At 35.8% G+C, this 15,269-nt stretch overlaps 1 protein-coding gene across 1 annotated transcript; it reads right to left on the bottom strand.

The window, feature by feature from the left end:
- Window positions 1-10,561: 10,561 nt before the first annotated feature.
- On the bottom strand, window positions 10,562-12,086 carry LOC149247299 (BAHD acyltransferase DCR-like). The gene is made up of 2 exons (XM_089443819.1): window positions 11,646-12,086; window positions 10,562-11,536 (listed from the first exon to the last, which is right to left on the bottom strand). The coding sequence occupies exons 1-2, from the start codon at window positions 12,084-12,086 to the stop codon at window positions 10,562-10,564; spliced, it is 1,416 nt and encodes a 471-aa protein (XP_089299945.1).
- Window positions 12,087-15,269: the final 3,183 nt, after the last annotated feature.

The raw sequence follows: 15,269 nt of genomic DNA, 5'->3' as shown, positions 1-15,269 counted from the left end.
TGCCTGCGTGTCCGCACCTTTTGTACGGTGTGCCTGCGTACCCCTTATTTTCTTCAATATTTGATAGCTGATCATCAATCTCTGCTACTGACCTGAAGTACTGTGATCTATCACCTGTATGGGTTGCCATCAAGGACAACACTTTAGCCATAATGCCAACAATCTCCCCCTTTGGACTTGATGGCAAGGCTTACTTGTCATACTAAGGACTTGTCATTTGATTCCTTTAAGCTGTCCTGCATCCCATGTATTATGTCACATCTGATATCTCTTCTGTAGATTCATCCGAATGTATATAAGTGAGATGTTCTTCTATGAGTGGGTTGCCATCAAGTACAACACATACATCATAATGCCAACATATTCATAAGCATTCTTGAAATTTTAGTTTATTATCAATTTAAAAGTGTCGAAGAAATTTTAAATTCATTGTCAATTTCTACTTGTGAATGTTTATGAGATCTTTACAGAGTTAATTCTGGGCAAACCAATAATGAATGGCAGTTGTAGTTGAGAATTTACATGCAAGGGCATTAAAACAATAATGTTTTGCCAAAGTTTTAAGTTCTTTTTATAATGAATTTTTGTCCATAGAAGGTCGCCACGAGTTGACTAAAACACCACATTAGCATAAATATGAGTTTTTTTTTCTCCATGTATAGTCGCGGATGATGTTTTCACACTAAGTGTTTGATAAAAGTGATAAATGAGATAGTAGGATTTGTTGTTGTTGTTGTTTTAATAAATTGCATCTCTGGAAATTTTTGTTGTGTTTCTGCTCAACATCAGGGGGTATCTGTGCCATTTGGCCATGTAACCCCCCATTTGATTCCACAAACACACTTCTCCAAACCCAGATCGTAAATCTGGATGATTTTGAAGATTATTGCTGCCAACTGTGTCTGTTGTCGAGTTTTAGGTGAAGGATTAAGATGATTTAGTTTATGTTTTAATATGCCAATATTTGAAGTTTTAATTTATGAATTTTATGAGTTAAATAGGTTGAGTGAAAATCTTATATTCATGTTGCTAATGACTATCAAATTGTCTTAAGAGATGATGGTCGCCAAGCGTTTGACAAAATGCCTCAATGGTTGTATATTGTATGCTTGCAAGCTGTTTTTCAAAAGGCCTCAACGGCTGTAGCTTTTATGCACATAAATCCTTAGAGTAAATGTCTCATTGACTATAGCTTTTATGTACCAGAAATTTATGAATAGATTATGCAATGGATGTAGCTTCCTATGTCTGCAAGTTTTTGTATAAATGTGAAAATGAATTTTAGTAAAGTTGTTGAAGTGTGAATAGATCAGCAGGACAATGTTACTTTTATCATATAAAGCTATCATAAAAAAATGGGTGTTGTTGGAAACAATTTTACAATGACAAATTATGTAGGATTTAATTACTTGTGCAAATGAGAATAATAAGTTCATCAAAATTGCATGTATTCAAGGGTGCGGCCTTATGCTTTAGTGACTGTAGAAAACAACTATTTCTTCCCAGTTTTTGTAGGTCCATTGTTTTACTTGACGTTTTTTGAAGAATAATTTGCTTCTAAATTGGTAATAGTAGTTGTTCTTGATGCAACATTCATTATACAATTCTCATGATTGAAGCATTTCCTTAATAACTAGGATTGGGAATTTTTAATTGATGAAATTGGAAATGTTGTTGGGTCAATATATTTTGTGATTACATATCATATTTATTAGTTTTACTGATGAAGAGAGACATACTCTTCCCTTAGTTACCTTGCTATAAGTAGGATAATACTCATACATCTATATTTTTATTTTTGTAATAGAATCATGATACTTTGTGGTTATGATGTCAAGAGTCAATAAGTGGAACCTATTTAGCATAATATAGAGGGTCAAATAGGTTGATTAAGCTTAATGCTCACACATAGCATTATGATGGAATTTATTTTCAGTCTTACTTAGAACTCATGTATAAGTATGCAAAGGGCACATGCTATCCTCTATTAAACTTGAGGAGAAATGCGTTTTGGAATTTGTTTTAAGGAAAATTTATCCCTCACTAGTTATGTTATATTCTTATGTTGAAATAGATGAAGGAAAATGATCTTCACAATAACCAAGTTGGTCATATTATAAGTTAAAACAAAATGATTATTAGTATTCAATGACATGGTGGTAACGTCAACACTAATTAGATTTTATAGTGGCATATGGGCCAATCCTGTGAGGACACGTGGAACACTAGTATTGGTTTGAAGTTACGTGAGATGGGTCAATATCGGGCCACCATGTGGGCCAATCAAAGGGTGCCACATGGCCCAATCAGAGGTTTCCACATGGCCTTGGGAATGGCGCCAAATTTTTTCTAGTTGAACGACCAACTCCATGGGGTTTGACCCCATGACCTATCGTCCATGCAACAAGCTCTCTACCAACTAGGCTACAATTTTTTCTTATTATATAATGGGTACATGGTTTTATTTAATTAAAAGAAGTTGGATGGTTGGGGGTAATAGGCAGGTCGGTGGGCATGCCTGACCATCTCGGCTTTTGGTTTCCATTAATACATAAGACCGACAATAGATGAGAAGGGGACGAGGCATGTGGCACCCTGCCCTTGCCCAAGCCCAAGCCATATGGCAACCACACAACCAAGAGTGGGGACAAGGAGAGAACGTGGCATAGGGTCCGCACCCCTTTGTCTTATGTGGCCCCATATGACCATCAATGCGAGGGTAGGAGGGGGTTTCGACCCAACAGTTCAAAAAAAAAAATTATATTAAAAACAATGTAGCCTCCGCCTAAAATTGCAGATCGAACCTGAGACTGACAATATGACATTACAACGGCCCAAACAATTGAGCTATGTTATTTTGGTTTCCAAATTTACAGAACGAGACCAGTTTGTAGAGGAGTTTTGCAGTAAAACTTCAAGGAGCACTATCTTGCTCAATTTTTAACCTTTTTGAGCTCAAGAAGAGCCTAGACAGAGATTTTTGGGCATTCTGGACATGATAGCAGTGTTATTTTTGCAAATTGACGCTTGTATGATTATGTATTGAGCATTTGAGCATATAACAAATAAGGCCACCATTGGAAGTTGGACCATGAGACGTACCCCAGGAAGGGTGAACTCCATTATCAATTTTTGTGTTTGATGTTGCCTGTTTGTCCATTTTAAATGTTAAAATTATGCAAAATTTATTTAATTTTATGTGTTTTTTCAATCACGATCCATTTCCTAAAAGACATAAACTAGCTTACAAATATTTTCATGAAACCTTCACTTTTTAATTATAGATCACCCCTCCCCTCTCTCCCTCTCCTTTCCTTTGCAATCTGTCCTCCTCCACCCGTCCACACCCTTGCATGCACACTCACTCTCTCCCCCACTCTCCCTCTCTTTCTTGCTTCCCCACTACCCTCTATCTTTCCCTCTCTCTTTGTACCCCCTCACTCTATCTCCCTCTCATTCTCTCCCTCACTCGCTCTTTATTTCCGTCTACCCTTCTCTCCTTCAATCACTCTCTCTCTCCCCCCATTTATTCCTCTTCCTTCCTGTGTGTCTCTATCCTTCCCTCCCTCCCTCAATGACTCCTTCACAACAACACTTTACATGAACCTCCCCCTCAAAGTTTTGTCTCTCTTTCCCTCCCTCCTTCATAACAACCTTCTTCTAAGCTTTGTTCTCTCCCTCGCTCTCAAACACTATAGCCATTATAGCATGCATGAACTCTTGAAAGCATGCTTGCTTTCAATTGTGTGCATAGGAGTTCTTGAAAGCATACACACATTTTCAAAAGTGGGTGCACTTTTAAGAATGTATGTGTGTTCTTGAAAAATCCAAAATGGTAAGCATGAGTGGTTGTTCCCAAAACATTGAGAATATATGATTATGAATGTAAGCATGTTTGTAAGAATGTGTGTTTGTTCTTGTGTGGGTGTGTTCCTATTTAAGCATGTTCTTGCACACCCATTACTATTTTTTGGCCATTAACTTTATGAGCAATCCCTAATATGTAAAAACATTATCCTTATACATATTTAATTAATAAAAATAAAAATTAAACCAAATTGTTTAATTTTAATTTGATAATGAAAAAAAAAAATTGATAAACTATAAATTAAAAGTAAACTTTTTACCATTAGCCAGTTATATAACATCCATTTTATAACTAAAATTTTAAATTATTTAGTTTGGTAATTTATTTTCTTTTATTTCCATAAAATAATTAAAATGAAATTTCAAATTTCATGCACATTCTACTCTTCAAATTCTATAAAAAAAAAGTAAAAAAAATTAAAATGAAATTTCAAATTTGATGCACATTCTACTTTTCTCATAGTCATAATCTGATTATTTTATGTTTTGGGGTATTTTTAATATATTTTTAAGTCTAGTATGAATTAGATAAAATTACAAATTTAAATAGTGTAATCTGCACAATCAGTGTTCCATAAGTTATTCAAAATTCAGAATCCATTTATACAATTAAAATACATTTTAAACCAACAAAAATTACAATCTCCAAATCAATACAAAAATTCCATTAAAAAAAACCCAAAGGCAACGCCCTTCAAAACCGGTTGAAGACACTAACTAAATAAAGGAAAGAATATTCAATCACGAATGATGACGAGGAGACTCAACAAACAAGAAACAAGGGAATATTCCATCGGAAATGATTATGGGTTATAGAGAAAGACTAACAGTATAGAAATTTTTTTGGGTAGTATGTTTCTTAGAAAGACTATCAGAGCTAAATTTACAGTATGTATAGCTATGTATTTTTTCTCTTCTTCACAATTAGGAAACCAGAGAGATAAGACAAGAGTACTCTGTCTTTGGAGGGGAACAAAGTTTATATTGTTTCTTAAAAATGTAGAACCTTGTAAATTGCATAGGATGGCTTACATAGGAGGGCAAGGTTTAGGGGTGTCTTGACAATGGAATGATGAAAGATGACAGTTTCAAGTTGAGGTAGAGTAAAAAGAGCTTCAATCTCTGAATTATCACTCTGGAAATTTCCAAAGAAAAATGATTTTTTTAAGCCATCAACCGAAATGGAAACAAACCAACTAGGAAATCGGCAGGTGAGGCTAACTGTTGTGAAGTCAGACAAAAGTCGAGTTGGAGCCACCATGTGCCTAAGAGGTTCCACGAGCCTACAACAAACTAACCTCCTCTGGGTTATCCTCCAGAATGAAGCACCCATAAAGGATGGGCCTGGGCAAGGAAGAAGGGGGAGCATTGGTCACAGGCAGAGGGGCCATGGGTGCCACAGAAGGTGGGGGAGCATCATGAGTGGGGGAGGGATGAGCTTGCAGGAACTTATCTAAATAAGTGAACGATTATTTGATCATGGATAATTAGGGATTATCATTAGGACGTGTTTTAGAGTTTCCATCTGATGGTGAGGGATTTGAGTTGACACAGTAATTCCTCCTTCTCTACCCACGAGCAAAAACAATCCCCATTATATTTGATGTATCCGTGAATGCATCCTGCACACTCAACAGACTTCTCCATCCATGGTATATCTCATAAACAAGACATTTTGGTGACATCATTGTGTGAACAATGTAGCGGACACCTGACAATTTTTCAGAAGTAGCGTGCCCGCTATTGCTTAGCTGAGATTCATACCACTCTACCTGATTATTGATGTACTCCTCTGTGGTGCAGGAGTTGATGATTCCTTTGATGAGACAGGTAGCAAACTGGATATCTTGCTCTAATAGCTCCTTCGCACTAGTCTGTGCATAATTGAAAATTATGCAGTTCCTGAAATACGTTGGAGGTAAATGCAGCTTTACGTGCCCATAAAAAATCCCTATTACACTTTAATGAAACCTTAGCAATGTTGAAGGAACCCTAAAATTGCCTAGTCCTATTGAAACCCTAATTTTATGTCCTTGCCCTAATGAAATCCTAAAAACCCTAATCCTAATAATTTAAAATTTTCTTGATCATACCCTAGCCCTATCTAAATTAAATCTTGTCCTAATCTCTAAGCCTTGATCCCTATAAACAAAAAATCTAAAGGATTGTCCCATACCTCAATATCAGTCACATGAAAAAAAAATGTTGCAGGGATATTATCTCTTTAACCCTCCTATACCAGCTTAAAGAGGGGTTCAAGACCTTTCCATCAAGCCCTTACTTTCCCTCTAACTCTCAGCCAATTTGGAGAAATTAAATTTTGAATTTTACACATTGAGAAAAAAAAAATACCCTAGCTGACTCATATCGGCTCCATCCTTAACAAACATATGTGTCTTTTCATTTATTCAAACAACTATATATATAAACTTGAACTCGTCCATTTCAGTATAGAAAAATTTAGTCAATTAAATATAAAAGCTAATTTGGATCCAAGTTACTAAAGAAGGAGGTCGAAAATTTAAGATAATTTTGTTGAACAAATTCTGTTTTGGATTTCTCTGTGACATATTGTGTAACTCTCTAATTCAGACGTGGATTTATCTGTAATTCAGACTTGTTATTTGGCACCTCAGACCTATGCATAAGACTGTGGACAAAGACTTCAATTAGACCTTTGTTGGGACTGAGGTTTGAGGAGACTCTGGTTGTTCTGAGTAGACCTTAAACAATCATAAACAAATCATCGAGCAGTAGAGAATGGACATTGAACCATAGCTTTAGACCTGGTTATGTTACACTATTTTGGAGCAACTTTTGTATTTTTGTGAAGCATATTTAGAAAATATTTCTAGCAGAAATTGAGGCGATCATCTTGAGCCTCCTTGTGACATTAAAAGATTATTTGTTTTTTGGCATCATTTGAGGCTTTGAAGGACAATGCTTTAGCATCATTTAAAGACACTTTTGGAATAGAGTATAGCATAATTGTAAAGGACACTATTGAATGATTGATTTTGCATTGGAATTGACTTCTTAGAACTCAGTTAAGATCATATGAAATATTTGGAGCAAATTCGAGGACTCCTAGAGCAACCTTTCATGAGCAGACTTAAAGAAATCCATGGAGCATCTTGAAGCAATTTTGAAAATTCTTGGAGCAATCTTGAAGGAGGTTGGATCAAATTTTTGGATTAGCCTTCTATGGGATATCTTGGGAAGTTTTGATCAGCACTTTGAAAGAAGCCTTTTTTATCTAACCTTGAGTAAACCTAAAGAGACTTTAGAGAAGATTTGTTGAAGGAAAATTGGAAGGCAACCTTGATAGACTTGATCTCAGTTTTGGAGTTTCTCCCTTGTGAACACTCTTTGCATCTTTGGGAGCATTATTTAGACCATTGAAAATTTGTTGAAGTAACTCAACCTTGGAGAGCTTATTTAAGAATTTTTAAAGACATGTACAAGTTAATCTTGGAGGCATCCTTGGAGAGCATGATGCATTACTAAAGGCTATCATGAAGTGTCATTGAAGGAACTTATTTTGGGTATCATGAAGAGCTTTGAAGACTCCTTCAATGATTGGTAAAGTTGTCATTGATGGACAGTAGTGTCCTCAAGGCTTCCAATATCCTTTGCTTCAGTTAATATACAAACAATATTGTCCTCAAGGCTTCCTGTATCCCATAACTCCCCTCTCCCACAAATCTCCCTCTATGTCCATTCCTAGTGTTTTTTCTCTATACCTCTAACTTTCTAGCCCTCACTCTTTGTCTCCCTCTCTTTGCCCCTCACTCCACACCCATTCTTCCCCACCCCGCCCTCTCTCTCTTTGCCTCCCTTATTCACTCTATAGCATTATCTCTCCCCCTCTATCAACACCCAACCCAACTGAACCATTTCCCATGTGTTAAAGTTCCTAGCAACAGGAATACACATGCATTCCTGCTTCTAGGAACACATGCACATTTTTAGTGGTAGGAATGCACACACTTTTTTACCACTATGAATGCAGGCACATTTTTAGCACCTGGAATGTGCATATATTTTTTTGAATTCAAATTTATTTTTGATGAGAATATTACATGCATGATGAGTTGGTTGCTTCAAATATAGGTTCATGTTCACAAACTTTATGGTTTGGGCTTCAAATACATGAAAAAAAATCATTTTTTGAGAAAACCACACACACATACATATACATATTTCTCTATTTTTAACATTATTTATCTATAAGAGATACAAGTCCATTGTTCATGAAACTACAATCACAGATAGATTTGACTGTGAAAATTCTAAGTATATAATTGTTTAAAAATTTAACAATGTTTACTATTCATAATATATTTTTTTCTTGACATATGTCAAAAATACTAAAATACAGAATGACTTTCATAATTTAAAAGAAAAGTATAAAAGTAATATTATAAATTTTGGGAAAATAGTTGGGCACAATAACAATCTCTTCTCTACAACCCCACAAGGTTTCTTAGCAATTTTTCTTCCTTTAGATACTTATATGTTACATTAACAATAACATATGCATTATGTTTTGCATGAAAAATAACAAACCAATGTACTTAAAGTTCACATCGTTGAGCACAATTTCTATAAATAAAAATTTGATATTTGGAAATCCAACTCATTTTCCTACATTTCGTCTTTCTACACCATCTTCAAATTCATTGCATAAATACCTCTAATTATCCCTCCAAGTTACATATCGTTATTTTTCCAAGTTTTCGTTGTCACTCATGCATCCAATTTCTGTAAATAAAAATTTGATATTTGGAAATCCAACTCATTTTCCTACATTTCTTCTTTCTACGCCATCTTCAAATTCATTGCATAAATACCTCTAATTATCCCTCCAAGTTACATATCGTTGTTTTTCCAAGTTTTCGTTGCCACTCATGCATCATGAGAGACCATAATTAGCTTGCACGTACCTTCTCCTTCTAACTACCCTACATTGTCCTTCTCTTTATCTCTCTCTCCCTCTCACTATCTCCCTCCCTCCCTCTCTCCCACCTCTCTCTCTCTCTCTCTCTCTCTCTCTCTCTCTCTCTCTCTCTCTCTCTCCATTAGTCTCTCTTGTTCTCTCTCCCTCTCACTCTCCACATACATCCTGCTTTCTCCCCTCATTTTTCTCTCTCCTCTCTCTTACCTCTACCCTTCCATCCTGCTTACATCCCACCTCTCTCTCTCTAAACATTCCTCCCTCTCTCTCTCTCTCTCTCTTGACATTCTTCTCCCCTCTATCTCATTTTCATTATCTATCCATGCCTCCCTCATTACCACCCCTCCCCTCTTTCTCTCTTGCATTGTGTCTCTCTCTTTAGTTCTCTCCCACTTTCTTCCACCCTCCCTCCTTGCATTCTTACTCACTCTCTCTCCCCCTCTTCCCATATTTCTTCTTTCCCCACCATCCCTCTATCTTTTGCTCTCTCTCTTCTTCCCTCTCTCTTTCTACCCGTTCACTATCTCTCCCTCTCACTCTCTACCTCACACTCAATCACACACACTCTCTCTATTTCCATCTATCCCTCTCTCTTTCAGTCACACACTCTCTCTCCAACTTTTCCCCTCTTCATTCCTTTGTGTCTTTATCCCTCCTTCCCTCAATTTGTTCTTCATAACCTTTTACCCCACCCAGCCCCTTTTGTTTTATCTCTCTTTCCCCTCCTTTATAATAACCCCCTTTTGGGAATTGTCTCTCTCCTTCACTCTCAAACACTATAGTCATTAGAGTGTGCGTGAACTCTTCAAAACATTCCTTTGTGTCTTTATCCCTCCTTCCCTCAATTTGTTCTTCATAACCCTTTACCCCACCCAATTTGTTCTTCATAACCCTTTACCCCACCGAGCCCCTTTTGTTTTAACTCTCTTTCCCCTCCTTTATAATAACCCCCTTTTGGGAATTGTCTCTCTCCTTCACTCTCAAACACTATAGTCATTAGAGTGTGCGTGAACTCTTCAAAGCATGTTTTCTTTCAAAAGCGTGCACGACAATACTATATAGCACACACACCTTTTGAAAAGTGGGTGTATTTTCTTGAAAAATCCAAGATGGTAAGAATGAGAGGTGGTTACGAAAGCACTGAGAATATATGATTATAAATGTTAATATGTTTCTAAAAAAATGTTAATATGTTTCTAAAAATGTATTCTTGTTCTTGTATGAACTTGTTCTTATTTAAGCACATTCTTGCACACCTCATTACAGGTTTTTCTTGCTGTTAACCTCATGAGAAATCCCTAATATATAAAAACAATATACTTGTAAATGTTTAATTAATAAAATATAAAACTAAATCAAATTATTTAATTTTAAGATCTAAAAATTATATTTAAAAAATAATAAATTAAAAGTTAAATAATTTACCATTAACGAGTTATAAAACTAAAATTTTAAATTAGTTTATTTATAGAAATGTGAAAATGTCATATATTATTAAAATTGCTTGTTTTAATGGTGATATACTCAATCTATATTATTCATAAATTATTCAAAACACCAAATCCATTTATACAATTAAATACATTTTACAAACCAAAAATAACAATCTCAATCACACTAAAAAGGTTAAATAAGAAAACCCTAGGGAATGTTAAGATTATTCAATGGGCGATGATTATGATGATCTAGAAGAACACTCTAACAAAGTACGGCTTACCTAAAGAAACGAACGAATATTCAATCGGGGATGATCATAAGGATCTTTTTCAGAGTTTCCATCTGATGGCGAGGGAGTTGAGTTGACACAGTAATTCCTCCACCTCTACCCGCCAACAGAAACAATCCCCCCATTATATTTGATGTATCCATGAATGCATCCTGCACACTCGACGGACTTCCCCATCCATGGTCTATCTCATAAACACCAAATTTCGGCGACGACATTGTGTGCACGATGTAGCGGACGCCTGACAATTTTTCAGTAGTAACGTGCCCTCTGCTGCTTAGCTGAGATTCAGACCAGTCTACCTGATTATCGATGTACTCCTCTGTGGTGCAGGAGTTGATGATTTCTTGGATGAGACGGGCAGCAAACCGGATATCTTGCTCCAATAGCTCCTTGGCACTAGTCTGCGCATAACCGAAGCTTACGCAGTTCCCGAAATACGCTGGAGGTAAATGTGGCTTTACGCGCCCTCTACACTCAGCTACAACTTTAAAAGCGACGCGCTCTTCCTCAGGGACTTCGCGTGCTTTGATTATGCATCTCCAAAACTGCGCGGCAACTGCTATAAACGAAGACAGAGTTCCGGATCGTTGCTTCAATTTTTTAATCAATTCTTCGCTGAAATGAAAAGCTGACACTTCCAGTTTTGTTTCTTCTCTCGTGGATTTGTGGATTGTACTGATGTTCTCCTCTGAGGCGTTCCCGGTGCTTCCCGCATATTTCACGGGCAATAAATTATCTCTCGCAAAACTAGAAACATGCGCTTCCTTACTCAGATGGGTGAGTACTTGTTTACTTGTCAATGAAATGTAATTCTGCTTCTCCCGTTTAAATACTGTTCTCATGTGGTGAGCTCTTTTGGAAATAGGAATCCCTCTGCTTTGTTCCGCCCAACATTCCATAAAATGGAAGAATGACTTTCCGTCCGCAATAACATGATGAAAACGGACTCCCACACAAATTCCACCTCCAAGAAAACCGGTGACCTGCACCAGCCGAGATATGTCCGGCTTACACTAAATCAAACACTATGAAACTTTCGATGAATTAACAAATATAAAAGAGATTAAATCACTTTCAGCGGCTACGTCATACCTGTACTGAAAGAAGGGGAGCTTCATAGTTTTCATTCCAGGTGGGGACAAGCTGTTGGAAGAAATTCGTGTGCTGAAAATCATTGGTTTCCACATCCTGGAAGGTCATATCAGTCCATGCCTCCACGAAATCCACTCCCCCGTCGTTACAATCGACCTCCGGCCGACCGGATTCTCGTCCCTTCAAATCCAACCGGCCTGCGAATGGATAGAAATCCACCAGAACTAACGACAAGCTCCTCTTCAGATTCTCCACTATCACACAAAATTCCTTTTCGGTAGTCGATGCGGTCGGTTTGTAGAAAAGAAGAAAGCGCATGTTATTGAAGGGTAACAAATAAAGATCAAAGATGGAGAGGAACATGCGATGCTTCACTGTGGGGATGGCCGGTACAACAGTTGAAACCCTACATACTTTTAATGGTGCCTCCTCTCCGGCCATGGTCGTAAATACTGAGAGAGCCGAGGCTATTCTCTGGTAACTGAGTAACAAACAAAGCAACTGTTGCAATCTCCTGTGTTTGCGTGGGAGATGGAGTGGCTAATGGTTATGGATAGAGGCTTCGTATTTACTATTTATTATCATGAAACGTTCGTCATCGCTTTACCTCCGATGGATCTGTCATGCACAGGGTGTCCCCTCAACCTCGTGGTAGACTTGGGGTCAATAACTAAAGTCAATGGTTAATTACTCGAATAATTTTAATTTTTTAATTATTAATATACTTAAAAAGTCAAAGGTTGATTACTTGATCAATTTTATATTTTTAAAATATTGATATACTTATTATATTAGAATAACAAAATAATTTGCAATTACATTTTTAAACATTCATTAATGATTATTCTAATTTTGCAAGATTAGATAAGGATGAACGTGAATAATTTAAGTTCACAGCCATCCTTTACTAAAATCATTTTCACTAGGTTTTTGAATCCATTTTGTACTTAGTACAACAATGTTGGCGTATACAATATTTAAAATTTCATTTGATCCAAAAATTCCAAAAACTTTGGAAAACCGGTACTATTTAATATAAGCTTTAATCTATGCGTTAGGTGTATTGTTGATCATTGTCAATATTAAAATCGGCATAGCATTCAATGTCTATACATTTGTTACATTTTCAATAATGTCATTCAATTTATTATACTTGTTTATGTTAAAACACCAAAATTATTAGTTATAGTTTATAGATGTAAATTGTTTGGATATGAAATTTTTATTAAGATTAACATCGCATGTGTGGTTGAGTAATAATTTTGAAGAGAAAAGAATAGACATCTAGATAACTAAAATTGATAAGGTTGTTCATCTTTCTCTATATTCATATATTTCATCACTCTAATCTTATATAGGGTGTTCATTCATAATTATTTTTTTATATGGATAATACTTGATGTCTTTTAGTGGTCTATTATTTCATTAATGTTTATGCACATAACTTTTAAATTCTTCATTAATTTTAGATAAGCACCTAAAAAACTGAATATTTTTAACATCATGAAACTTACATTTGGAATTATAACAATAGAAAATATGATTCTATCAATTCAATGATTTTTTGCATCATCCAAGTCTCACATCTTAGTTATCCACATTGATCATTTCCCCGTCCTCAATTCTAATGAACCATATCAATCACAATCTATCACTTTTCTCTTCTCGTTACTAGCAACATTGATATCAACATGGTGATATTTTTCATGTCAAATATTTTGAGTATACTCCATCGGTCTTTTTCCTCATGCCTCAAACCTAAGAACATTAAGACATATTATTTGTACAATTAATTCTTGTAGCAACATTTTTCATCCCCGAGTGGGATTCTTAAGAAATATATGGACAATGTATCTTAATTTTGATTATCATCAAATCTATGTACTAGAATTATAATCTAAAATCTTATTTCGCATGACTTTTTTCATGGTTTGAGAGATAAAAAAAATAATCAATATCCTTGATAAAAATAACAAAAGCCATGGTAATTAAATTCAAAATGATCGCATATGATACTTGCATATGACAACAAAAACTTGTAGGAAGTGTTTTCCTACAAATATCTTAGAATTGACATCCATCTCAAGCTCAACTAGACTTATACCATTGAGAAAAGAAATGATGGAGGGTAGAAAGCTTATTAAGGACTTGAATATGGGATTAAAAAACTCCTCTTTGAGGCTCTCATTACAAATAAACATATATTATATGGAGGTGATGTTTAGGAATGCACTATCTTTGAAGAGTGATGAAGAAAGTTAGAAGAGATCCAAAATGAATTTATAACCTATAATCTCAAAATTAAAGGAAATACACCCAATCCTATCCTCCTTATTAAATAAATTTATTTCCCCATTGAAATCATATCTGCATCAAACTATTCAATGTATAAGAATAGGTTAAACAACATAGATGAAAAGAAGCTTCCTAAAATTGCTTCAAAATCTAGCAAAACGCCACCTTTGATTCAGATAGGGTTGCCATAAGAATGTCCAATCTTGGTAATAACATTGGGAGATAAAGAAAGAGATCATTTTGTAGAATATGAATAGAATATATATACTTTTGATAAGAAGAAAATTATATTTGTAGATATAGACTAGTACGTAGAATTGATAGAAATGTCAGCCTTTTCTTCAACTATATTTACTCATGACCAAAAAAGAAACAAGTTTGAGTTGAACTTGATCAAAACATTTGAAGACCCAAGATCCTATCATATTGGAAACTAGGCACATAAAAAATTGAAAATGTATCTACTGAACATAAGGACATGCACGTTTATGGACTTTATAAACCATGACAGTAAAAAGTACAAGCCAACTAGCTTCTCCCACATTTCTTTGGTAGAGTCACAGTGCATGATTTTGGTAAACTCGGAATCAGTGATTCCACTAGTGATGGAGTTCATGGCCTTTGCATTTGCAATGTAGGCTTTCCTCTCGTCTTGGTCTGTTGGAAGAGTAGAAGTCGCTTGGTATTCAGTTTGACAAAAATGCCAGACTTCAGGTCCAAGGGACATTAAATAGTAAGTCATTCTTTTCTTCCAAAAACCAAAGTTAGTGCCATTGAACAGAGGAGGTTTTCTTGATGCTTCATGATTTCTCATCATGGTTGCTGATCCTTCTTCAAGCTGTTAGGCTAGAATGAAGAAGCTGGCTTTGATACCAATTGTTGGAAATACTGAGAGGGGGGGGTGAATTAATATTTCTTACTTTTCACTATTGTTTTACTAGTTAAAACATATATGTTCAGAACACAAAATAAACAGCAGGAATAAATGCTTTTATTCATATAACTGTGCAGTAAAATAAATACAATAAATAGATGTTCACAATCTGTTGCCAAGCTCCAACTTGGACTTTGGTGAGGCTCCAACCTCCAGAGCACCAACTCTATTTTTCCAAGACACCAATCTTGGACTTAGGAGCACCAACTCCCAAGGACTTCAATCCTGTTTAATTCAGAGGCTCCAACCTCTTTGGTATACACTGGTGTGCTGCTGCACTCTTTTCAGCTTCCACTGCATCTGCTGCCTCCTTTGCTTCTGCTGCTTCCACTATCTCATACTCAAGTTATCCCATCTGCTAACAACAACAGTTCTCTGTTTTTGCTACTTTTATA

The sequence above is a fragment of the Pinus tabuliformis genome, chromosome 7 (assembly GCF_031772625.1).
Source record: "Pinus tabuliformis cultivar Carrire ecotype Pingquan chromosome 7, CPIR1, whole genome shotgun sequence".
NCBI classification, from domain to species: domain Eukaryota; kingdom Viridiplantae; phylum Streptophyta; class Pinopsida; order Pinales; family Pinaceae; genus Pinus; species Pinus tabuliformis.
Note: the sequence above shows the minus strand (reverse complement) of the source record. Positions and strands in the feature narration are given on the sequence as shown.

What these genes read in the sequence shown, in the direction of transcription:
- LOC149247299 (XM_089443819.1), bottom strand. Translation starts at nt 12,086, where the DNA reads ATGGCCGGAGAGGAGGCACCATTAAAAGTATGTAGGGTTTCAACTGTT. An exon ending in CTCCCCTTCTTTCAGTACAG is followed by an intron (nt 11,537 to 11,645) that starts GTATGACGTAGC and finishes CGGCTGGTGCAG; the next exon opens with GTCACCGGTTTTCTTGGAGG.